Here is a 26,685-nt window from a genome sequence, read left to right as displayed (position 1 = left end):
ATTTTCGAATAAATTAATCCGGAAATAATTCCCGAAGTTCGAAAATCTAAAAAAAATCCCTTTTAATTTTCGAAATGGTCGATGTGTCGAAAATTTGGATTGAAAAATTTAGTTTCCGGAAAAATTGTCCAAAAACTGGCCAAAAATTCTGGGACATACATTTGTACTGATTTAAAAAATCAAAACAAAATTTTTTAAAATCCTAAAAATTGCCATATCAGAATTGCAATCTTAAAAAACAATATACAGGGTGAATCACTAATCGTGCGCTCCTCGATTTCTCATTTAATAATAAGATATATAAAAAGTAAAAATTTAACGTTATACGGATCTTTGAAGAGCAAACAGTAAAATTATTTTCAATCATACAGAGTGTTCTGGTTGTCACGTACTATACATAAGCTCGTTATTTTTACATTTCTTATTGACATTTTCTCCGGGCTTATAACAGGTTATTTTAGAAATTTTCCTGCGATGTTATTCCAATTTTCTTGCAAATTTTCAGCAACGGAAGGGTTTAGAAAAAAATCTTAAAAGGGTTTATTTTTAAAATCTGTAACAATATTTTCTGGAGAGATAAATAAAAGTACAGGCTTTGTTGTGGTATAAATAAAAGTGAATCTTAATGTACAGTATTTATAAAAAAAAAATACAATGATCAAATATTGATATTTTGTTTTTTTTTAAGAACACCTTGCTTTTTTTTTCGAAGAAATGGTCCCGTAAAAAACTTCTTTTCTTTTGGCGAAGTTGTCTAAAAATCGCCAAAACATTCTGAGATGTAAATTCCTAATTAAGAGTGGCCATTTTCGAAGAAATTAATCCGAAAATAATTCTTCAAGTTCGAAATTAAAAAAAAAACCTTTTAGGATTTTTCGAAAAAGTCCAAAATTCGTCAAAAATGTTCATTGAAAAATTTAATTTTTTGAAAAATTATCCAAAAATTCACCAAAAATTCTGAGACATATACGTACTAATTTCAAAAATTTGGCGTTCTAATGGTACCGGGGCGAGATTTTCGAAATATTCGGTTTGAAAAACAAAATTTGCAACATATTAGAACGATTTCGGAAAAATTTAGTTTTTGAAGAAATGGGGCCGAAAATAACCTCTGTAGAACCAAATCCACAAGGAAAGCTCTTGGAAGTCCATAACAAAATTACAATCTCAAAAATTTAATATACAGGGTGAATCACTTGTGCGCTCCTTAATAATAAAGAATATAAAAAATCAATATCTAACGTCATATGGCTCCTTGCACAGCAAACAGCAAAATTATTTTCAAAAATTCAGAGTGTTCTGCTTTTCAGGCGCTATATACAGCGTAGTTTTTTTTAATGAAATGCACTATATATTTTTACATATTCTTATTGACATCTTCTCGTCTCAGACTTTATAATCACAGTTTATTTTAAAAATTCCAATTTTCTTGAAAATTTTGAGCAGAGGAAGGGTTGAGAAAAAATCTCAAAAGGGTTAGTTTTAAAATCCGTTACAATATTTTGCAGAGAGATAAATAAAACTACACGCTTTATTATAGTGTAAATAAAATTGAGTATTCATGTACCAACAAGGTGTTTATAAAAAATACATTTTTACAATAATTTTCAAATACTGATATTTCAGTTTTTTTTAAATGGAACCCCTTGTATTTGTTTTTCGGGGAAATAAAGACGAAAAACACCTTTTTTGGCAAAGTTGCCTAAAAATTCACAAAAAATTCTGAGATGTAGATCCCTGACCGAGATTTTCGAAATATTCTGTTTCAAAGTCGAAAAATTGTCAATTTAATTATGGTCGAAAATTTTCATTGAAAGTTTGGCTTTTTGAAAAATTGCCCAAAAATTCTGAGACGTACGGATTTGAAAAATATGGCGTGCTTATCGTCCCGGAGCAAGATTTTCGAAATTTTTGGTTTGAAAAACAAAATTTTTAAAAATTCTAAAAATTGTCATAATATGTATTTCATATTATCGTCTTGAAAAATAGCAGTAATTTTTGAAGACGATCGAAAATGCGTCGAAATTCTTTAAAGGTCCATATCAGATTTACAATCTCAAAAAATTAATATACAGGGTGAATAATAAGAGATATAAAAAATCAAAACCGAACATTATATGGCTACTTGAACAGCAAACAACAAAATTACTTTCAATTATATAGAGCGTTCCGTATTTTAAGCGCTACATATACCGTAGTCTTTTAAATGCAATACACTACATACTTTTACATACTCGTATTGACATCTTCTCAGGCTTTATAATCACAGTTTATTTTAGAGATTCCAATTTTTTTGAAAATTTTGAGAAATTGGAAGTGTTCAGAAAAATCTCGAATGGGTTATTTTTAAAGTCTATGTTACAATATTTTGTGGAGAGATAAATAAAAGTACACACTTTGTTGTGGAATAAATTAAAATTGAATCTTAATGTACAGTGCTTATAAAAAAATAAAATTTTGCAGTTTTCAAATAAGTACTAATATTTCAGCTTTTTGAAATGGAACACCTTTATGTTTCTTTCAGCGAACTGAATACGTACAAAACTTTTTTCCTTTGGTGAAGTTGCTTACAAAATGACCAAAAAGTCTGAAATGTCGACCCTGAACGAGATTTTCAAAATATTCGGTTTCAAAGTCAAAAAGTTGTCAATTTAATTTTGGCAATTATGAAGAAATTTATCAGAAAATATTTTCCGGATTTCGAAATCCCTTTAGGTAATTCCCGAAATGGTGAAAACGCGTCGAAAATTTTCATTGAAAAACTTGGTTTTTGAAAAATTGTTCAAAAAATCATCAAAAATCCTTGGACATAAATTTGGACGTACTGATTTGAAAAATAAGGTGGGGAACAAGATTTTCTAAATATTCGGTTTGAAAAACAAAATTTTTGAAAATCCTAATTTGCCATTTTATTTCACATTAGAGATTTCGGAAAAATGCCAGTAATTTTTGAAGATGATCGAAAATGTGTGCAAATTCTTTAAAGGTCCATATCAGAATTACAATCTCAAAAAATTAATATACAGAGTGAATCACTAAGCGTGCGTCTCTCAATCTGTCATTTAATAATACTTACGAGATATAAAAAAATCAAAATTTAACATTATATGGCTGCTTGAGCAGTAAACAATAAAATTATTTTCCATTACACAGAGCGTGCCGGTTTTTAAGCACTATATACACCCTAGTTTTTTTAAATGGAATACGCTATATATTTTTATACTATATAGTGCGATTTTTTGTCAAAATTTTCAAAAAAATTTAAATACCGGGGCAACGTCGCATCGAAATTTCAGAAATAAAACATGGTTGAGCTGCTCAAACTAATTTTTGTCTAAATCGAAAAAAAAATTATGACACTTCAAACAAATATTATTTATTTAATGAAAGAACAAAATTAAAAGCGCGTCCACGTTTTCTCAAGCACTTTGAAGAAAACGAACATTTTTTGTTACAGTTTATTTTTTACCTCCACGGAATCTACAATTATTCTGCGTGAGCTAAAAAGGTACATATTATTAAAAACTTATTTGGACATGGAAAATTTTTGTCAAGGATATATGTGTATTTAAACTCTTATTTGGCCTAAGTAAAACTTGCACGCTAGACACGCAATACTGGACGCAATAATTTGCTCTACTTTTCGTTGTTTTAGCAAATTTAAAATTTGTATCAATTTTTTGGGTTAAACATTTACACAAAAAATGTACTTTTTGGAAGTGTGGAAAAGGTGAAAAGTCGTATCCGAAATTTTAAAAACTTGTTATAATTCAGTACCGATTCAAAACGAAATTCTTAACGGCACACTTTTTTTTTGCCGCAAGCTGCATACAAATTAGCCTATTTTGGAATTAAAATTAGAGAAATGTATGTAATTCTTGAGCAATGATGTAACTTTTATATGATTTTTACATATCTAAGTACTAATCCACACACTCATAAACCGGAAAATAGCCAATAAAACACTCATCCAAAAAAATTCTCATCTCCGTTATGTTTACGAAACACAAAAATGAAAATAAAAATAATCACCACACACAAAAACCGGCACTCGACATATTTAATTCGATCGAAAAAAAACAACAGTCCAATTAAAAAATTAAAAATTACAAAACTAACTATAATTATTGACTATTAGTAAATAACTATATTAAAAATTAATCGCTAGTTAAATAGTGTTTTACTTACGCAAGAGAAATATCGGTGGACTTCACAGTCGAACCGCTGGAACTGTCGAGATCATTTTTCACCCACCATTTATAAACCAACTTATCTCTCAACTATTATTAACAAACCATATAGCCGTGATAACGCTCACCGCGGAAAAATGCTTTGAAATTCGCGACGACCCCAAAATTATAGTACTCTTTATAACACCAATAGTTTAAGCAAATCCACAAAAGCAAAGAAAACAATCTGCTCATGTACCTACCGTTATCTCGACTCCTGACTCATTACAAATGCGTTTAATTTTTTCCAGCGTCGTCAACACACCAATAACATTAAAATTTTACATCGCCGATAACTTTGACGACGAATCCAGCGCCGGCCTGATAATTTCGAAAAATCGGCTCCAGGTGCGCCGCATAAGACTGTTCACTTACCTTTGCTTATCTAAGATCCGCATCTGATGCAAATGCGCTCTCTACAAACGCGACTTTACCAAACGTAGGCTCGCTGTCACTTAACGACGTCCATTTAGCAATTACACTAAGTGTGCGAGTTGGTGAACTCAAAGAAATTCTATTTCGTGAATGCCAATCAAATGAGGCTAAATTGTGATATATGGCTTAAGTGATGATGACATAATGGGTTAATTAACGGTCTCAACTGCGTTTTCCTCTATTTTCCACAAATTATAAAAACTTAAGTAAAGTGTAGTAGTTCTTGGTGGTGCGCTCTTCGTCCATGAGGCGGAACTCGAGGGAGCATTTGTTCCGTTCGGTTCGCATGTCGATGGCGTTGTAGAGCTGAGCCTGGAATTAATTTATTGGCTTTAAGTAATATTTGACCAAAGAAATAGGTGAACAGGTTTTTCGTTGTAATAAATTATAACACATTACAGTTTGTTTTTTTTTGCTATCGGGTAAATTGATAAATTTTATGCATGGTAAATGTGCATAAACAAAAACTTTCGGTTTCAAGTGCAGTCATAAAAAGATATGTGCACCGATGTTCGCTAAATGGAACGGAATTTGGAGTAAACAGAATGGTTCAGTGGTTGCACCAGATGCAATTAAAGAACTTTAGGGGCACATTTAAAATTAGCAGTCGTAATTACGCGGAATTGAGCGCTTGATGCTTGCAGTCAAATTAAGATTTTTTATGTTCACTGAAAATGCCGACAGAGATAACCGACTGAATAAAATGCATTTTGTAATGTACTGGCTTTTTGCGCATTAATAAGTATTTTTAAATGTAAGTTATTTTGACGGAAAAATATGTCTAAAAATTCACAAACATTCAGTTTCAAATTCAAATTATTAAAACATCTCGAAACTTATACAAAAGAAGTCAAAAATTGGCCGAAATTTGAAGAAGGGGAGACCATTGAAAAAATTTCACTTTTAACAAAGTTGTCGAAAAATTACGAAAAAATTCAGGGATGTAGATCTCGACATGCTGATTCCAAAAATATAGTGTGTTGATGGTCACGGAGCAACATTTTCGTTAAAATCCGTGCGAAATGTGATTTTTTTAAGATTTCTAAAAATTTCGATATTTCAACGAATAAAAACGGTTGTAGTTATCAAAGAAACGATGCCGGAAGTGAGTTCTAGAGCTCGAAATCTACAAGAAAATGTGTTTAGTTAAGTTTCGAAAATGTCAAAATTTTTCCGAAATTTGAAGAAGGGGGGACCATTGAAAAAATTTCACTTTTAAAAAGTTGTCGAAAAATTACGAAAAAATTCAGGGATGTAGATCTCGACATGCTGATTCCAAAAATATAGTGTGTTGATGGTCACGGAGCAACATTTTCGAAAGAATCGGTACGAAATGCGAATTTTTGAAGATTTCTAAAAATTTCGATATTTCAACGCTCGATTCCGGAAAAACGGTTGCAGTTATCAAAGAAACGATGCCGGAAGTGAGTTCTAGAGCTCGAAATCTACAAGAAAATGTGTTTAGTTAAGTTTCGAAAATGTCAAAATTTTTCCGAAATTTGAAGAAGGGGGGACCATTGAAAAAATTTCACTTTTAAAAAGTTGTCGAAAAATTACGAAAAAATTCAGGGATGTAGATCTCGACATGCTGATTCCAAAAATATAGTGTGTTGATGGTCACGGAGCAACATTTTCGAAAGAATCGGTACGAAATGCGAATTTTTGAAGATTTCTAAAAATTTCGATATTTCAACGCTCGATTCCGGAAAAACGGTTGCAGTTATCAAAGAAACGATGCCGGAAGTGAGTTCTAGAGCTCGAAATCTACAAGAAAATGTGTTTAGTTAAGTTTCGAAAATGTCAAAATTCTGGCGAAATTTGAAGAAGGGGGGACCATTGAGAAAATTTCACTTTTAAAAAAGTTGTCGAAAAATTACGAAAAAATTCAGGGATGTAGATCTCGACATGCTGATTCCAAAAATATAGTGTGTTGATGGTCACGGATCAATATTTTCGAAAGAATCGGTACAAAATGCGAATTTTGGAAGATTTCTAAAAATTTCGATATTTCAACGCTCAATTCCGGAAAAACGGTTGCGGTTATCAACGAAACGATGCCGGAAGTGAGTTCTAGAGCTCGAAGTCTACAAGAAACTGTGTTTCGTTAAGTTTCGAAAATGTCAAAATTTGGCCGAAATTTGAAGAAGTGGGGACCATTGAAAAAATTTCACTTTTAAAAAAGTTGTCTAAAAATTGGGAAAAAATTCAGGGATGTAGATCTCGACATGCTGATTCCAAAAATATAGTGTGTTGATGGTCACGGAGCAACATTTTCGAAAGAATCGGTACGAAATGCGAATTTTTGAAGATTTCTAAAAATTTCGATATTTCAACGCTCGATTCCGGAAAAACGGTTGCAGTTATCAAAGAAACGATGCCGGAAGTGAGTTCTAGAGCTCGAAATCTACAAGAAAATGTGTTTAGTTAAGTTTCGAAAATGTCAAAATTTTTCCGAAATTTGAAGAAGGGGGGACCATTGAAAAAATTTCACTTTTAAAAAGTTGTCGAAAAATTACGAAAAAATTCAGGGATGTAGATCTCGACATGCTGATTCCAAAAATATAGTGTGTTGATGGTCACGGAGCAACATTTTCGAAAGAATCGGTACGAAATGCGAATTTTTGAAGATTTCTAAAAATTTCGATATTTCAACGCTCGATTCCGGAAAAACGGTTGCAGTTATCAAAGAAACGATGCCGGAAGTGAGTTCTAGAGCTCGAAATCTACAAGAAAATGTGTTTAGTTAAGTTTCGAAAATGTCAAAATTCTGGCGAAATTTGAAGAAGGGGGGACCATTGAGAAAATTTCACTTTTAAAAAAGTTGTCGAAAAATTACGAAAAAATTCAGGGATGTAGATCTCGACATGCTGATTCCAAAAATATAGTGTGTTGATGGTCACGGATCAATATTTTCGAAAGAATCGGTACAAAATGCGAATTTTGGAAGATTTCTAAAAATTTCGATATTTCAACGCTCAATTCCGGAAAAACGGTTGCGGTTATCAACGAAACGATGCCGGAAGTGAGTTCTAGAGCTCGAAGTCTACAAGAAACTGTGTTTCGTTAAGTTTCGAAAATGTCAAAATTTGGCCGAAATTTGAAGAAGTGGGGACCATTGAAAAAATTTCACTTTTAAAAAAGTTGTCTAAAAATTGGGAAAAAATTCAGGGATGTAGATCTCGACATGCTGATTCCAAAAATATAGTGTGTTGATGGTCACGGAGCAACATTTTCGAAAGAATCGGTACGAAATGCGAATTTTTGAAGATTTCTAAAAATTTCGATATTTCAACGCTCGATTCCGGAAAAACGGTTGCAGTTATCAAAGAAACGATGCCGGAAGTGAGTTCTAGAGCTCGAAATCTACAAGAAAATGTGTTTAGTTAAGTTTCGAAAATGTCAAAATTTTTCCGAAATTTGAAGAAGGGGGGACCATTGAAAAAATTTCACTTTTAAAAAGTTGTCGAAAAATTACGAAAAAATTCAGGGATGTAGATCTCGACATGCTGATTCCAAAAATATAGTGTGTTGATGGTCACGGAGCAACATTTTCGAAAGAATCGGTACGAAATGCGAATTTTTGAAGATTTCTAAAAATTTCGATATTTCAACGCTCGATTCCGGAAAAACGGTTGCAGTTATCAAAGAAACGATGCCGGAAGTGAGTTCTAGAGCTCGAAATCTACAAGAAAATGTGTTTAGTTAAGTTTCGAAAATGTCAAAATTCTGGCGAAATTTGAAGAAGGGGGGACCATTGAGAAAATTTCACTTTTAAAAAAGTTGTCGAAAAATTACGAAAAAATTCAGGGATGTAGATCTCGACATGCTGATTCCAAAAATATAGTGTGTTGATGGTCACGGATCAATATTTTCGAAAGAATCGGTACAAAATGCGAATTTTGGAAGATTTCTAAAAATTTCGATATTTCAACGCTCAATTCCGGAAAAACGGTTGCGGTTATCAACGAAACGATGCCGGAAGTGAGTTCTAGAGCTCGAAGTCTACAAGAAACTGTGTTTCGTTAAGTTTCGAAAATGTCAAAATTTGGCCGAAATTTGAAGAAGTGGGGACCATTGAAAAAATTTCACTTTTAAAAAAGTTGTCTAAAAATTGGGAAAAAATTCAGGGATGTAGATCTCGACATGCTGATTCCAAAAATATAGTGTGTTGATGGTCACGGAGCAACATTTTCGAAAGAATCGGTACGAAATGCGAATTTTTAAAGATTTCTAAAAATTTCGATATTTCAATGCTCGATTCCGGAAAAACGGTTGCAGTTATCAAAGAAACGATGCCGGAAGTGAGTTCTAGAGCTCGAAATCTACAAGAAAACGTGTTTAGTTAAGTTTCGAAAATGTCAAAATTTGGCCGAAATTTGAAGAAGGGGGGACCATTGAAAAAATTTCACTTTTAAAAAAGTTGTCTAAAAATTGCGAAAAAATTCAGGGATGTAGATCTCGACATGCTGTTTCCAAAAATATAGTGTGTTGATGGACACGGAGCAACATTTTCGTTGGAATCGGTGCGAAATGCGAATTTTTGAATATTTCTAAAAATTTCGATATTTCAACGCTAGATTCCGGAAAAACGGTTGCAGTTATCAAAGAAACGATGCCGGAAGTGAGTTCTAGAGCTCGAAATCTACAAGAAAATGTGTTTAGTTAAGTTTCGAAAATGTCAAAATTTTTCCGAAATTTGAAGAAGGGGGGAGGGACCATTGAAAAAATTTCACTTTTAAAAAAGTTGTCGAAAAATTACGAAAAAATTCAGGGATGTAGATCTCGACATGCTGATTCCAAAAATATAGTGTGTTGATGGTCACGGAGCAACATTTTCGAAAGAATCGATACGAAATGCGAATTTTTGAAGATTTCTAAAAATTTCGATAATTCAACGCTCGATTCTGAAAAAACGGTTGCAGTTATCTAAGAAACGATGCCGGAAGTGAGTTCTAGAGCTGGAAATCTATAAGAAAATGTGTTTAGTTAAGTTTCGAAAATGTCAACATTTTCCCGAAATTTGAAGAACCGGGGACCATTGAAAAAATTTTACTTTTAAAAAAGTTGTCGAAAAATTACGAAAAAATTCAGGGATGTAGATCTCGACATGCTGATTCCAAAAATATAGTGTGTTGATGGTCACGGAGCAACATTTTCGTTAGAATCGGTGCGAAATACGAATTTTTGAAAATTTCTAAAAATTTCGATATTTCAACGCTCGATTCCGGAAAAACGGTTGCAGTTATCAAAGAAACGATGCCGGAAGTGAGTTCTAGAGCTCGAAATCTACAAGAAAATGTGTTTAGTGAAGTTTCGAAAATGTCAAAATTTTGCCGAAATTTGAAGAAGGGGGGACCATTGAAAAAATTTCACTTTTAAAAAAGTTGTCGAAAAATTACGAAAAAATTCAGGGATGTAGATCTCGACATGCTGATTCCAAAAATATAGTGTGTTGATGGTCACGGAGCAACATTTTCGAAAGAATCGGTACGAAATGCGAATTTTTGAAGATTTCTAAAAATTTCGATAATTCAACGCTCGATTCCGAAAAAACGGTTGCAGTTATCAAAGAAACGATGCCGGAAGTGAGTTCTAGAGCTGGAAATCTATAAGAAAATGTGTTTAGTTAAGTTTCGAAAATGTCAAAATTTGGCCGAAATTTGAAGAAGGGGGGACCATTGAAAAAATTTCACTTTTAAAAAAGTTGTCGAAAAATTACGAAAAAATTCAGGGATGTAGATCTCGACATGCTGATTCCAAAAATATAGTGTGTTGATGGTCACGGAGCAACATTTTCGTTAGAATCGGTGCGAAATGTGATTTTTTTAATATTTCTAAAAATTTCGATATTTCAACGCTCTATTCCGGAAAAACGGTTGCAGTTATCAAAGAAACGATGCCGGAAGTGAGTTCTAGAGCTCGAAATCTACAAGAAAATGTGTTTAGTTAAGTTTCGAAAATGTCAACATTTTCCCGAAATTTGAAGAAGGGGGGACCATTGAAAAAATTTCACTTTTAAAAAAGTTGTCGAAAAATTACGAAAAAATTCAGGGATGTAGATCTCGACATGCTGATTCCAAAAATATAGTGTGTTGATGGTCACGGAGCAACATTTTCGAAAGAATCGGTACGAAATGCGAATTTTTGAAGATTTCTAAAAATTTCGATATTTCAATGCTCGATTCCGGAAAAACGATTGCAGTTATCAAAGAATCGATAGCGGAAGTGAGTTCTAGAGTTCGAAATCTACAAGAAAATGTTTTTAGTTAAGTTTCGAAAATGTCAAAATTTTTCCGAAATTTGAAGAAGGGGGGACCATTGAAAAAATTTCACTTTTAAAAAAGTTGTCTAAAAATTGGGAAAAAATTCAGGGATGTAGATCTCGACATGCTGATCCCAAAAATATAGTGTGTTGATGGTCACGGAGCAACATTTTCGAAAGAATCGGTAGGAAATGCGAATTTTTGAAGATTTCTAAAAATTTCGATATTTCAACGGTCGATTCCGGAAAAACGGTTGCAGTTATCAAAGAAACGATGCAGGAAGTGAGTTCTCGAGCTCGAAATCTACAAGAAAATGTGTTTAGTTAAGTTTCGAAAATGTCAAAATTTTGCCGAAATTTGAAGAACCGGGGACCATTGAAAAAATTTTACTTTTAAAAAAGTTGTCGAAAAATTACGAAAAAATTCAGGGATGTAGATCTCGACATGCTGATTCCAAAAATATAGTGTGTTGATGGTCACGGAGCAACATTTTCGTTAGAATCGGTGCGAAATACGAATTTTTGAAAATTTCTAAAAATTTCGATATTTCAACGCTCGATTCCGGAAAAACGGTTGCAGTTATCAAAGAAACGATGCCGGAAGTGAGTTCTAGAGCTCGAAATCTACAAGAAAATGTGTTTAGTGAAGTTTCGAAAATGTCAAAATTTTGCCGAAATTTGAAGAAGGGGGGACCATTGAAAAAATTTCACTTTTAAAAAAGTTGTCGAAAAATTACGAAAAAATTCAGGGATGTAGATCTCGACATGCTGATTCCAAAAATATAGTGTGTTGATGGTCACGGAGCAACATTTTCGAAAGAATCGGTACGAAATGCGAATTTTTGAAGATTTCTAAAAATTTCGATAATTCAACGCTCGATTCCGAAAAAACGGTTGCAGTTATCAAAGAAACGATGCCGGAAGTGAGTTCTAGAGCTGGAAATCTATAAGAAAATGTGTTTAGTTAAGTTTCGAAAATGTCAAAATTTGGCCGAAATTTGAAGAAGGGGGGACCATTGAAAAAATTTCACTTTTAAAAAAGTTGTCGAAAAATTACGAAAAAATTCAGGGATGTAGATCTCGACATGCTGATTCCAAAAATATAGTGTGTTGATGGTCACGGAGCAACATTTTCGTTAGAATCGGTGCGAAATGTGATTTTTTTAATATTTCTAAAAATTTCGATATTTCAACGCTCTATTCCGGAAAAACGGTTGCAGTTATCAAAGAAACGATGCCGGAAGTGAGTTCTAGAGCTCGAAATCTACAAGAAAATGTGTTTAGTTAAGTTTCGAAAATGTCAAAATTTGGCCGAAATTTGAAGAAGGGGGGACCATTGAAAAAATTTCACTTTTAAAAAAGTTGTCGAAAAATTATGAAAAAATTCAGGGATGTAGATCTCGACATGCTGATTCCAAAAATATAGTGTGTTGATGGTCACGGAGCAACATTTTCGAAAGAATCGGTACGAAATGCGAATTTTTGAAGATTTCTAAAAATTTCGATATTTCAATGCTCGATTCCGGAAAAACGATTGCAGTTATCAAAGAATCGATAGCGGAAGTGAGTTCTAGAGTTCGAAATCTACAAGAAAATGTTTTTAGTTAAGTTTCGAAAATGTCAAAATTTTTCCGAAATTTGAAGAAGGGGGGACCATTGAAAAAATTTCACTTTTAAAAAAGTTGTCTAAAAATTGGGAAAAAATTCAGGGATGTAGATCTCGACATGCTGATCCCAAAAATATAGTGTGTTGATGGTCACGGAGCAACATTTTCGAAAGAATCGGTAGGAAATGCGAATTTTTGAAGATTTCTAAAAATTTCGATATTTCAACGGTCGATTCCGGAAAAACGGTTGCAGTTATCAAAGAAACGATGCAGGAAGTGAGTTCTAGAGCTCGAAATCTACAAGAAAATGTGTTTAGTTAAGTTTCGAAAATGTCAAAATTTTGCCGAAATTTGAAGAACCGGGGACCATTGAAAAAATTTTACTTTTAAAAAAGTTGTCGAAAAATTACGAAAAAATTCAGGGATGTAGATCTCGACATGCTGATTCCAAAAATATAGTGTGTTGATGGTCACGGAGCAACATTTTCGTTAGAATCGGTGCGAAATACGAATTTTTGAAAATTTCTAAAAATTTCGATATTTCAACGCTCGATTCCGGAAAAACGGTTGCAGTTATCAAAGAAACGATGCCGGAAGTGAGTTCTAGAGCTCGAAATCTACAAGAAAATGTGTTTAGTGAAGTTTCGAAAATGTCAAAATTTTGCCGAAATTTGAAGAAGGGGGGACCATTGAAAAAATTTCACTTTTAAAAAAGTTGTCGAAAAATTACGAAAAAATTCAGGGATGTAGATCTCGACATGCTGATTCCAAAAATATAGTGTGTTGATGGTCACGGAGCAACATTTTCGTTAGAATCGGTGCGAAATGTGATTTTTTTAATATTTCTAAAAATTTCGATATTTCAACGCTCTATTCCGGAAAAACGGTTGCAGTTATCAAAGAAACGATGCCGGAAGTGAGTTCTAGAGCTCGAAATCTACAAGAAAATGTGTTTAGTTAAGTTTCGAAAATGTCAAAATTTGGCCGAAATTTGAAGAAGGGGGGACCATTGAAAAAATTTCACTTTTAAAAAAGTTGTCGAAAAATTATGAAAAAATTCAGGGATGTAGATCTCGACATGCTGATTCCAAAAATATAGTGTGTTGATGGTCACGGAGCAACATTTTCGAAAGAATCGATACGAAATGCGAATTTTTGAAGATTTCTAAAAATTTCGATAATTCAACGCTCGATTCTGAAAAAACGGTTGCAGTTATCTAAGAAACGATGCCGGAAGTGAGTTCTAGAGCTGGAAATCTATAAGAAAATGTGTTTAGTTAAGTTTCGAAAATGTCAACATTTTCCCGAAATTTGAAGAAGGGGGGACCATTGAAAAAATTTCACTTTTAAAAAAGTTGTCGAAAAATTACGAAAAAATTCAGGGATGTAGATCTCGACATGCTGATTCCAAAAATATAGTGTGTTGATGGTCACGCAGCAACATTTTCGAAAGAATCGGTACAAAATGCGAATTTTTGAAGATTTCTAAAAATTTCGATAATTCAACGCTCGATTCCGAAAAAACGGTTGCAGTTATCAAAGAAACGATGCCGGAAGTGAGTTCTAGAGCTGGAAATCTATAAGAAAATGTGTTTAGTTAAGTTTCGAAAATGTCAACATTTTCCCGAAATTTGAAGAAGGGGGGACCATTGAAAAAATTTCACTTTTAAAAAAGTTGTCGAAAAATTACGAAAAAATTCAGGGATGTAGATCTCGACATGCTGATTCCAAAAATATAGTGTGTTGATGGTCACAGAGCAACATTTTCGAAAGAATCGGTACGAAATGCGAATTTTTGAAGATTTCTAAAAATTTCGATATTTCAATGCTCGATTCCGAAAAAACGATTGCAGTTATCAAAGAATCGATAGCGGAAGTGAGTTCTAGAGTTCGAAATCTACAAGAAAATGTGTTTAGTGAAGTTTCGAAAATGTCAAAATTTTGCCGAAATTTGAAGAAGGGGGGACCATTGAAAAAATTTCACTTTTAAAAAAGTTGTCGAAAAATTACGAAAAAATTCAGGGATGTAGATCTCGACATGCTGATTCCAAAAATATAGTGTGTTGATGGTCACGGAGCAACATTTTCGAAAGAATCGGTACGAAATGCGAATTTTTGAAGATTTCTAAAAATTTCGATAATTCAACGCTCGATTCCGAAAAAACGGTTGCAGTTATCAAAGAAACGATGCCGGAAGTGAGTTCTAGAGCTGGAAATCTATAAGAAAATGTGTTTAGTTAAGTTTCGAAAATGTCAAAATTTGGCCGAAATTTGAAGAAGGGGGGACCATTGAAAAAATTTCACTTTTAAAAAAGTTGTCGAAAAATTACGAAAAAATTCAGGGATGTAGATCTCGACATGCTGATTCCAAAAATATAGTGTGTTGATGGTCACGGAGCAACATTTTCGTTAGAATCGGTGCGAAATGTGATTTTTTTAATATTTCTAAAAATTTCGATATTTCAACGCTCTATTCCGGAAAAACGGTTGCAGTTATCAAAGAAACGATGCCGGAAGTGAGTTCTAGAGCTCGAAATCTACAAGAAAATGTGTTTAGTTAAGTTTCGAAAATGTCAAAATTTGGCCGAAATTTGAAGAAGGGGGGACCATTGAAAAAATTTCACTTTTAAAAAAGTTGTCGAAAAATTATGAAAAAATTCAGGGATGTAGATCTCGACATGCTGATTCCAAAAATATAGTGTGTTGATGGTCACGGAGCAACATTTTCGAAAGAATCGATACGAAATGCGAATTTTTGAAGATTTCTAAAAATTTCGATAATTCAACGCTCGATTCTGAAAAAACGGTTGCAGTTATCTAAGAAACGATGCCGGAAGTGAGTTCTAGAGCTGGAAATCTATAAGAAAATGTGTTTAGTTAAGTTTCGAAAATGTCAACATTTTCCCGAAATTTGAAGAAGGGGGGACCATTGAAAAAATTTCACTTTTAAAAAAGTTGTCGAAAAATTACGAAAAAATTCAGGGATGTAGATCTCGACATGCTGATTCCAAAAATATAGTGTGTTGATGGTCACGGAGCAACATTTTCGTTAGAATCGGTGCGAAATGTGATTTTTTTAAGATTTCTAAAAATTTCGATATTTCAACGCTCTATTCCGGAAAAACGGTTGCAGTTATCAAAGAAACGATGCCGAAAGTGAGTTCTAGAGCTCGAAATCCACAAGAAAATGTGTTTAGTTAAGTTTCGAAAATGTCAAAATTTGGCCGAAATTTGAAGAAGGGGGGACCATTGAAAAAATTTCACTTTTAAAAAAGTTGTCGAAAAATTATGAAAAAATTCAGGGATGTAGATCTCGACATGCTGATTCCAAAAATATAGTGTGTTGATGGTCACGGAGCAACATTTTCGAAAGAATCGATACGAAATGCGAATTTTTGAAGATTTCTAAAAATTTCGATAATTCAACGCTCGATTCTGAAAAAACGGTTGCAGTTATCTAAGAAACGATGCCGGAAGTGAGTTCTAGAGCTGGAAATCTATAAGAAAATGTGTTTAGTTAAGTTTCGAAAATGTCAACATTTTCCCGAAATTTGAAGAAGGGGGGACCATTGAAAAAATTTCACTTTTAAAAAAGTTGTCGAAAAATTACGAAAAAATTCAGGGATGTAGATCTCGACATGCTGATTCCAAAAATATAGTGTGTTGATGGTCACGGAGCAACATTTTCGAAAGAATCGGTACGAAATGCGAATTTTTGAAGATTTCAAAAAATTTCGATATTTCAATGCTCGATTCCGAAAAAACGATTGCAGTTATCAAAGAATCGATAGCGGAAGTGAGTTCTAGAGTTCGAAATCTACAAGAAAATGTGTTTAGTTAAGTTTCGAAAATGTCAAAATTTTGCAGAAATTTGAAGAAGGGGGGACCATTGAAAAAATTTCACTTTTAAAAAAGTTGTCGAAAAATTACGAAAAAATTCAGGGATGTAGATCTCGACATGCTGATTCCAAAAATATAGTGTGTTGATGGTCACGGAGCAACATTTTCGAAAGAATCGGTACGAAATGCGAATTTTTGAAGATTTCTAAAAATTTCGATATTTCAACGCTCGATTCCGGAAAAACGGTTGCAGTTATCAAAGAAACGATGCCGGAAGTGAGTTCTAGAGCTCGAAATCTACAAGAAAATGTGTTTAGTGAAGTTTCGAAAATGTCAAAATTTTGCCGAAATTTGAAGAAGGGGGGACCATTGAAAAAATTTCACTTTTAAAAAAGTTGTCGAAAAATTACGAAAAAATTCAGGGATGTAGATCTCGACATGCTGATTCCAAAAATATAGTGTGTTGATGGTCACAGAGCAACATTTTCGAAAGAATCGGTACGAAATGCGAATTTTTGAAGATTTCTAAAAATTTCGATATTTCAATGCTCGATTCCGAAAAAACGATTGCAGTTATCAAAGAATCGATAGCGGAAGTGAGTTCTAGAGTTCGAAATCTACAAGAAAATGTGTTTAGTGAAGTTTCGAAAATGTCAAAATTTTGCCGAAATTTGAAGAAGGGGGGACCATTGAAAAAATTTCACTTTTAAAAAAGTTGTCGAAAAATTACGAAAAAATTCAGGGATGTAGATCTCGACATGCTGATTCCAAAAATATAGTGTGTTGATGGTCACGGAGCAACATTTTCGAAAGAATCGGTACGAAATGCGAATTTTTGAAGATTTCTAAAAATTTCGATAATTCAACGCTCGATTCCGAAAAAACGGTTGCAGTTATCAAAGAAACGATGCCGGAAGTGAGTTCTAGAGCTGGAAATCTATAAGAAAATGTGTTTAGTTAAGTTTCGAAAATGTCAAAATTTGGCCGAAATTTGAAGAAGGGGGGACCATTGAAAAAATTTCACTTTTAAAAAAGTTGTCGAAAAATTACGAAAAAATTCAGGGATGTAGATCTCGACATGCTGATTCCAAAAATATAGTGTGTTGATGGTCACGGAGCAACATTTTCGTTAGAATCGGTGCGAAATGTGATTTTTTTAATATTTCTAAAAATTTCGATATTTCAACGCTCTATTCCGGAAAAACGGTTGCAGTTATCAAAGAAACGATGCCGGAAGTGAGTTCTAGAGCTCGAAATCTACAAGAAAATGTGTTTAGTTAAGTTTCGAAAATGTCAAAATTTGGCCGAAATTTGAAGAAGGGGGGACCATTGAAAAAATTTCACTTTTAAAAAAGTTGTCGAAAAATTATGAAAAAATTCAGGGATGTAGATCTCGACATGCTGATTCCAAAAATATAGTGTGTTGATGGTCACGGAGCAACATTTTCGAAAGAATCGATACGAAATGCGAATTTTTGAAGATTTCTAAAAATTTCGATAATTCAACGCTCGATTCTGAAAAAACGGTTGCAGTTATCTAAGAAACGATGCCGGAAGTGAGTTCTAGAGCTGGAAATCTATAAGAAAATGTGTTTAGTTAAGTTTCGAAAATGTCAACATTTTCCCGAAATTTGAAGAAGGGGGGACCATTGAAAAAATTTCACTTTTAAAAAAGTTGTCGAAAAATTACGAAAAAATTCAGGGATGTAGATCTCGACATGCTGATTCCAAAAATATAGTGTGTTGATGGTCACGGAGCAACATTTTCGTTAGAATCGGTGCGAAATGTGATTTTTTTAAGATTTCTAAAAATTTCGATATTTCAACGCTCTATTCCGGAAAAACGGTTGCAGTTATCAAAGAAACGATGCCGAAAGTGAGTTCTAGAGCTCGAAATCTACAAGAAAATGTGTTTAGTTAAGTTTCGAAAATGTCAAAATTTGGCCGAAATTTGAAGAAGGGGGGACCATTGAAAAAATTTCACTTTTAAAAAAGTTGTCGAAAAATTATGAAAAAATTCAGGGATGTAGATCTCGACATGCTGATTCCAAAAATATAGTGTGTTGATGGTCACGGAGCAACATTTTCGAAAGAATCGATACGAAATGCGAATTTTTGAAGATTTCTAAAAATTTCGATAATTCAACGCTCGATTCTGAAAAAACGGTTGCAGTTATCTAAGAAACGATGCCGGAAGTGAGTTCTAGAGCTGGAAATCTATAAGAAAATGTGTTTAGTTAAGTTTCGAAAATGTCAACATTTTCCCGAAATTTGAAGAAGGGGGGACCATTGAAAAAATTTCACTTTTAAAAAAGTTGTCGAAAAATTACGAAAAAATTCAGGGATGTAGATCTCGACATGCTGATTCCAAAAATATAGTGTGTTGATGGTCACGGAGCAACATTTTCGAAAGAATCGGTACGAAATGCGAATTTTTGAAGATTTCTAAAAATTTCGATATTTCAATGCTCGATTCCGAAAAAACGATTGCAGTTATCAAAGAATCGATAGCGGAAGTGAGTTCTAGAGTTCGAAATCTACAAGAAAATGTGTTTAGTTAAGTTTCGAAAATGTCAAAATTTTGCAGAAATTTGAAGAAGGGGGGACCATTGAAAAAATTTCACTTTTAAAAAAGTTGTCGAAAAATTACGAAAAAATTCAGGGATGTAGATCTCGACATGCTGATTCCAAAAATATAGTGTGTTGATGGTCACGGAGCAACATTTTCGAAAGAATCGGTACGAAATGCGAATTTTTGAAGATTTCTAAAAATTTCGATATTTCAACGCTCGATTCCGGAAAAACGGTTGCAGTTATCAAAGAAACGATGCCGGAAGTGAGTTCTAGAGCTCGAAATCTACAAGAAAATGTGTTTAGTGAAGTTTCGAAAATGTCAAAATTTTGCCGAAATTTGAAGAAGGGGGGACCATTGAAAAAATTTCACTTTTAAAAAAGTTGTCGAAAAATTACGAAAAAATTCAGGGATGTAGATCTCGACATGCTGATTCCAAAAATATAGTGTGTTGATGGTCACGGAGCAACATTTTCGAAAGAATCGGTACGAAATGCGAATTTTTGAAGATTTCTAAAAATTTCGATAATTCAACGCTCGATTCCGAAAAAACGGTTGCAGTTATCAAAGAAACGATGCCGGAAGTGAGTTCTAGAGCTGGAAATCTATAAGAAAATGTGTTTAGTTAAGTTTCGAAAATGTCAAAATTTGGCCGAAATTTGAAGAAGGGGGGACCATTGAAAAAATTTCACTTTTAAAAAAGTTGTCGAAAAATTACGAAAAAATTCAGGGATGTAGATCTCGACATGCTGATTCCAAAAATATAGTGTGTTGATGGTCACGGAGCAACATTTTCGTTAGAATCGGTGCGAAATGTGATTTTTTTAAGATTTCTAAAAATTTCGATATTTCAACGCTCTATTCCGGAAAAACGGTTGCAGTTATCAAAGAAACGATGCCGAAAGTGAGTTCTAGAGCTCGAAATCTACAAGAAAATGTGTTTAGTTAAGTTTCGAAAATGTCAAAATTTGGCCGAAATTTGAAGAAGGGGGGACCATTGAAAAAATTTCACTTTTAAAAAAGTTGTCGAAAAATTATGAAAAAATTCAGGGATGTAGATCTCGACATGCTGATTCCAAAAATATAGTGTGTTGATGGTCACGGAGCAACATTTTCGAAAGAATCGATACGAAATGCGAATTTTTGAAGATTTCTAAAAATTTCGATAATTCAACGCTCGATTCTGAAAAAACGGTTGCAGTTATCTAAGAAACGATGCCGGAAGTGAGTTCTAGAGCTGGAAATCTATAAGAAAATGTGTTTAGTTAAGTTTCGAAAATGTCAACATTTTCCCGAAATTTGAAGAAGGGGGGACCATTGAAAAAATTTCACTTTTAAAAAAGTTGTCGAAAAATTACGAAAAAATTCAGGGATGTAGATCTCGACATGCTGATTCCAAAAATATAGTGTGTTGATGGTCACGGAGCAACATTTTCGAAAGAATCGGTACAAAATGCGAATTTTTGAAGATTTCTAAAAATTTCGATAATTCAACGCTCGATTCCGAAAAAACGGTTGCAGTTATCAAAGAAACGATGCCGGAAGTGAGTTCTAGAGCTGGAAATCTATAAGAAAATGTGTTTAGTTAAGTTTCGAAAATGTCAACATTTTCCCGAAATTTGAAGAAGGGGGGACCATTGAAAAAATTTCACTTTTAAAAAAGTTGTCGAAAAATTACGAAAAAATTCAGGGATGTAGATCTCGACATGCTGATTCCAAAAATATAGTGTGTTGATGGTCACAGAGCAACATTTTCGAAAGAATCGGTACGAAATGCGAATTTTTGAAGATTTCTAAAAATTTCGATATTTCAATGCTCGATTCCGAAAAAACGATTGCAGTTATCAAAGAATCGATAGCGGAAGTGAGTTCTAGAGTTCGAAATCTACAAGAAAATGTGTTTAGTTAAGTTTCGAAAATGTCAAAATTTTTCCGAAATTTGAAGAAGGGGGGACCATTGAAAAAATTTCACTTTTAAAAAAGTTGTCGAAAAATTACGAAAAAATTCAGGGATGTAGATCTCGACATGCTGATTCCAAAAATATAGTGTGTTGATGGTCACGGAGCAACATTTTCGAAAGAATCAATACGAAATGCGAATTTTTGAAGATTTCTAAAAATTTCGATAATTCAACGCTCGATTCCGAAAAAACGGTTGCAGTTATCTAAGAAACGATGCCGGAAGTGAGTTCTAGAGCTGGAAATCTATAAGAAAATGTGTTTAGTTAAGTTTCGAAAATGTCAAAATTCTGGCGAAATTTGAAGAAGGGGGAACCATAGAAAAAATTTCACTTTTAAAAAAGTTGTCGAAAAATTACGAAAAAATTCAGGGATGTAGATCTCGACATGCTGATTCCAAAAATATAGTGTGTTGATGGTCACGGAGCAACATTTTCGAAAGAATCGGTGCGAAAAGTTAATTTTTGGAGATTTCTAAAAATTGGAAATTTCAACGGTTGATTCCGGAAAAACGGTTGCAGTTATCAAAGAAACGATGCCGGAAGTGAGTTCTAGAGCTCGAAATCTACAAGAAAATGTGTTTAGTTAAGTTTAGAAAATGTCAAAATTTGGCCGAAATTTGAAGAAGGGGGGACCATTGAAAAAATTTCACTTTTAAAAAAGTTGTCGAAAAATTACGAAAAAATTCAGGGATGTAGATCTCGACATGCTGATTCCAAAAATATAGTGTGTTGATGGTCACGGAGCAACATTTTCGTTAGAATCGGTGCGAAATGTGATTTTTTTAAGATTTCTAAAAATTTCGATATTTCAACGCTCCATTCCGGAAAAACGGTTGCAGTTATCAAAGAAACGATGCCGAAAGTGAGTTCTAGAGCTCGAAATCTACAAGAAAATGTGTTTAGTTAAGTTTCGAAAATGTCAAAATTTGGCCGAAATTTGAAGAAGGGGGGACCATTGAAAAAATTTCACTTTTAAAAAAGTTGTCGAAAAATTATGAAAAAATTCAGGGATGTAGATCTCGACATGCTGATTCCAAAAATATAGTGTGTTGACGGTCACGGAGCAACATTTTCGAAAGAATCGATACGAAATGCGAATTTTTGAAGATTTCTAAAAATTTCGATAATTCAACGCTCGATTCTGAAAAAACGGTTGCAGTTATCTAAGAAACGATGCCGGAAGTGAGTTCTAGAGCTGGAAATCTATAAGAAAATGTGTTTAGTTAAGTTTCGAAAATGTCAACATTTTCCCGAAATTTGAAGAAGGGGGGACCATTGAAAAAATTTCACTTTTAAAAAAGTTGTCGAAAAATTACGAAAAAATTCAGGGATGTAGATCTCGACATGCTGATTCCAAAAATATAGTGTGTTGATGGTCACGGAGCAACATTTTCGAAAGAATCGGTACAAAATGCGAATTTTTGAAGATTTCTAAAAATTTCGATAATTCAACGCTCGATTCCGAAAAAACGGTTGCAGTTATCAAAGAAACGATGCCGGAAGTGAGTTCTAGAGCTGGAAATCTATAAGAAAATGTGTTTAGTTAAGTTTCGAAAATGTCAACATTTTCCCGAAATTTGAAGAAGGGGGGACCATTGAAAAAATTTCACTTTTAAAAAAGTTGTCGAAAAATTACGAAAAAATTCAGGGATGTAGATCTCGACATGCTGATTCCAAAAATATAGTGTGTTGATGGTCACAGAGCAACATTTTCGAAAGAATCGGTACGAAATGCGAATTTTTGAAGATTTCTAAAAATTTCGATATTTCAATGCTCGATTCCGAAAAAACGATTGCAGTTATCAAAGAATCGATAGCGGAAGTGAGTTCTAGAGTTCGAAATCTACAAGAAAATGTGTTTAGTTAAGTTTCGAAAATGTCAAAATTTTTCCGAAATTTGAAGAAGGGGGGACCATTGAAAAAATTTCACTTTTAAAAAAGTTGTCGAAAAATTACGAAAAAATTCAGGGATGTAGATCTCGACATGCTGATTCCAAAAATATAGTGTGTTGATGGTCACGGAGCAACATTTTCGAAAGAATCAATACGAAATGCGAATTTTTGAAGATTTCTAAAAATTTCGATAATTCAACGCTCGATTCCGAAAAAACGGTTGCAGTTATCTAAGAAACGATGCCGGAAGTGAGTTCTAGAGCTGGAAATCTATAAGAAAATGTGTTTAGTTAAGTTTCGAAAATGTCAAAATTCTGGCGAAATTTGAAGAAGGGGGGACCATTGAAAAAATTTCACTTTTAAAAAAGTTGTCTAAAAATTGCGAAAAAATTCAGGGATGTAGATCTCGACATGCTGATTCTAAAAATATAGTATGTTGATGGTCACGGAGCAACATTTTCGAAAGAATCGGTCCGAAATGCGAATTTTTGAAGGTTTGTAAAAATTTCGATATTTCAACGCTCGATTCCGGAAAAACGGTTGCAGTTATCAAAGAAACGATGCCGGAAGTGAGTTCTAGAGCTCGAAATCTACAAGAAAATGTGTTTGGTTGAGTTTCGAAAATGTCAAAATTTGGCTGAAATTTGAAAAAGGGGGACCATTGAAAAAATTTCACTTTTAAAAAAGTTGTCTAAAAATTGCGAAAAAATTCAGGGATGTAGATCTCGACATGCTGATTACAGAAATATTGTGTGTTGATGGTCATGGATCAACATTTTCGAGAGAATCGGTACGAAATGCGAATTTTTGAAGATTTCTAAAAATTTCGATATTTCAATGGTCGATTCCGGAAAAACGGTTGCAGTTATCGAAGAAACGATGCCGGAAGTGAGTTCAAAAGGTCGAAATCTACAAGAAAATGTGTTTGGTTAAGTTTCGAAAATGTCAAAATTTGGCCGAAATTTGAAGAAGGGGGGACCATTGAAAAAATTTCACTTTTAAAAAAGTGGTCTAAAAATTGCGAAAAAATTCAGGGATGTAGATCTCGACATGCTGATTCCAAAAATATAGTGTGTTGATGGTCACGGAGCAACATTTTCGAAAGAATCGGTACGAAATGCGAATTTTTGAGAATTCCTAAAAATCTCGATAATTCAACGGTCGATTCCGGAAAAACGGTTGCAGTTATCAAAGAAACGATGCCGTAAGTGAAAAAAATTTGTTTTCTTGAAAACAAAACTGCAGCACCTGTTGCCTTGAAAGCAATTAGTACACTATCCGCTCAAAAGGATGAGGTCAACATGATAAAAATTTCTTTTATGTAATTCCACAACCGATAGCAACACAATAAATACACACAATCGACTCTCACTATTAATTAAAATTGCAGTTGTAAATTATAAAACAAACTGCAACCCCTACCTGCAAATACAACACATCCTTGACCCTCGAATACGCCTCCACGACCCTAAAATCCTCCTTCACCCTCTCCAACATCTCAGCAGCATTAAGCACCACATTCCTCCTTTCCCCAACCTCCAACTGATCCGAATGCGCCACCAAACACTTCACGTACAACAAAACAGCCCTAGCCCTATCGAAACACCCCCCATGGGCCAAAATCTGCACCAGACACCGCTCCAACACCCGAAGAGCCTGCGCCATCATCCCCATACTCAACTGAATATTAGCTATATGCAAATGAATCAACGCCGAGTGATAATCCAAATTATACTTATTCGTCTCAATCAAACAATTATTAAGCAACGTGATAATCCCAGGCGACACCTTATCAGGATAACTACTAGAAAACTGAATTTCGGCCAGCAAAATTTTCGCCCTCACGTAATACAACACTCTGAGTTTGTATTTTTTGTTACTTTCAAAGCGATTAAGCAAAGTATCTACGTATCTCTGCGCTTCGGTGTAGTCCTGTTTGTGATAGTACAGTTCTGCCAACCTCAAATAACCCTCCCACTTATCCACAACTAGGGTTTTTTGAGCCGCTTCTTCAGCTTCAATCCAGTTTTCGTGATACAGCGCTCTCGTGAAAATAAACAAGTTTTCACAAAGCATCCAAATGTGCGAGTTTGGCTCACTCGGGAAGCGCTCTTTGGCGAAATTTAGTATAGTGTGAACTAGGTTGTAGCTGCCTTGGATGAGTAAAAGGTTGGCAACATTGCAAACACCGAGACAAAACCCCTCTGAGTAAATCCCCTTGCTGTCGTTATTGTTGTTAATATTGAGATAAAAGAGCAACTGGCTCCACAGCATTGACATTTCTGATTTACCGTAAAACTGCCAAAGCGCCGACTTTACTGAGTAACTGTTCGAAATTAAGTCTTTTAGGTTATGTTGGCAGTTGATTAAGTCGCCTTTTGTTAGAGTTTCGAAGATTTGGTGGGGGTAACCCGAGACTAAGCAAGCGTATTGGACGAAAGTTTGAATACCGAGGGAGGTGGTGTAGGAGAGGTTCAGCTCGAAACTTTTGGATACTGAGTGTTCAATTAGTTTGTCTTTGTTGATGGGGGTGAGGCGATAGAGCCAACAGAGGGCGTGCTGGAGGCAAATGTTGTCGTTGGCGGCTTGGGAAATTCTGATGGCTTCTTTTAAGGAAGCGAGAGCTTCTTCTCTGGAATATAACACAATATACATAGTTTAAAAATTTATTATTTTGGTGACTTACTTATGGTCAAAGTGGTAATGTAACACTGCTAGATTTAGTGCAGCGAATCTGTAAATTCTGTGTTTATCATCTACAGACACTTTACTGTCTGTAGTTTTACTTCTGTCAAAGCAGTGATACAAACTACTGATGGCCCCACAGAACTCTTTCACCCTCAAGTAGTTTAAATAAGACAGAAAGTGCTAAAATCAGAGGTTAGAATTTTTAACTTGATTGAAAAAAACATACAGCTTCAGACAATGATGGGTTCGATATGAGTAAATTTGAGATTCTTTTTTGTAGCTCTTGTGGGGGCAAAGCCTTTTCTTCATTGTTACTCAGAAGGGCTGCCTGAGTGGCTATAAAAAGTTCAGCTTGACGTCGAGACCACTGATCCCTGTTCGCCCCCCTAAAATTTTTTTCAATTATTAAAATTAAACCACCAGAGGGTGCCAAAATTCACCAGTCATCCGGACAAACCACTTTATCCACAGCAACCTGATTGTGCGAATTCAGACTTTTCTGCCACTGCTCATAATATTTTTGAAAAGTCAAATACACACTAGTGACTTCAGAAAACGTCAGTTTGTCAAAATTGACAATCAATCTTCGCAAAAAATACCCCACGACGCTGCTTTTGCTCACAATACAATAAGTGTCCAACCCAGGCCCTATGCTTTCATTGAAAGTCATATTCCGGTTCAAACTGTCAATTATATCGAGCATAGTTCCAGTACCGTTTGCGTATAAGTTGGCGAGAGTGTCGTTAAACGACTCCCTCACGTTGGGGTGCACTTTATAATTGGCTGAGACCAGAATGTTACTGAGCTCGGTCAAAGACAAGTCAGGGCTTTGCAACAATTTTAAAATTAAAACGCAGAAATCCCGTCGGTATCTGGCCTTAAGCACGCCATCCTCTTCGTTATTAAAACCATCTGAAAACCAAAATGAGCACTTTAAAGCAACTAATGTGGAATTACCTGATTCCCGAAAATGACAATAATCGCGGATCAAAATGGCAACGGTGAGCTTGTGCGGGGTCACAATTTCCACGTTGAACTTCTTGGGGGCCGCAGCCTCCGCGTTCGTGGCCATTTCTGCGAAATATTGCTAAAGTTTCCGGCTTTTGAATTTGTGAGGTTAGGTTTCGTGTGTACAATAATATTGCACGGTCGATAATGCAGGTTTTTCGTAAATGAAAAACTACAAAAAGGTTGACAT

The 26,685-nt window shown here is 34.3% G+C and overlaps 2 protein-coding genes across 3 annotated transcripts in view; both read right to left on the bottom strand.

Moving 5' to 3' along the window:
• Positions 1 to 4,642, bottom strand: part of LOC135139564 (uncharacterized) — a 65,295-nt gene extending 60,653 nt beyond the window's left edge. Inside the window, exon 1 of one of the 2 annotated variants that reach the window (XM_064069857.1) lies at positions 4,605 to 4,642. In XM_064069857.1, the coding sequence (XP_063925927.1) occupies positions 4,605 to 4,627 (23 nt within the window). In that variant the 5' untranslated portion in view covers positions 4,628 to 4,642. Of the gene's footprint in view, positions 1 to 4,188; positions 4,297 to 4,604 lie in introns of those variants that run through there. The other variant, XM_064069858.1, reaches the window with a different exon arrangement.
• A 184-nt stretch (positions 4,643 to 4,826) lies between these two features.
• LOC135139563 (anaphase-promoting complex subunit 5) lies at positions 4,827 to 26,656 on the bottom strand. Its single transcript, XM_064069855.1, has 6 exons — positions 26,445 to 26,656; positions 25,928 to 26,399; positions 25,714 to 25,873; positions 25,486 to 25,667; positions 24,222 to 25,431; positions 4,827 to 4,976 (listed from the first exon to the last, which is right to left on the bottom strand). Exons 1-6 carry the CDS (start codon positions 26,557 to 26,559, stop codon positions 4,857 to 4,859), a joined length of 2,259 nt encoding a protein of 752 aa, XP_063925925.1. The 5' UTR covers positions 26,560 to 26,656; the 3' UTR covers positions 4,827 to 4,856.
• Between the last annotated feature and the right edge of the window lie 29 nt (positions 26,657 to 26,685).

Source organism: Zophobas morio, unplaced genomic scaffold, assembly GCF_036711695.1.
Source record: "Zophobas morio isolate AGI-343-1 ecotype UQ-CSIRO unplaced genomic scaffold, CSIRO_AGI_Zmor_V1 ptg000031l, whole genome shotgun sequence".
NCBI classification, from domain to species: domain Eukaryota; kingdom Metazoa; phylum Arthropoda; class Insecta; order Coleoptera; family Tenebrionidae; genus Zophobas; species Zophobas morio.
This window is presented reverse-complemented; position numbering and strand designations above follow the sequence as displayed.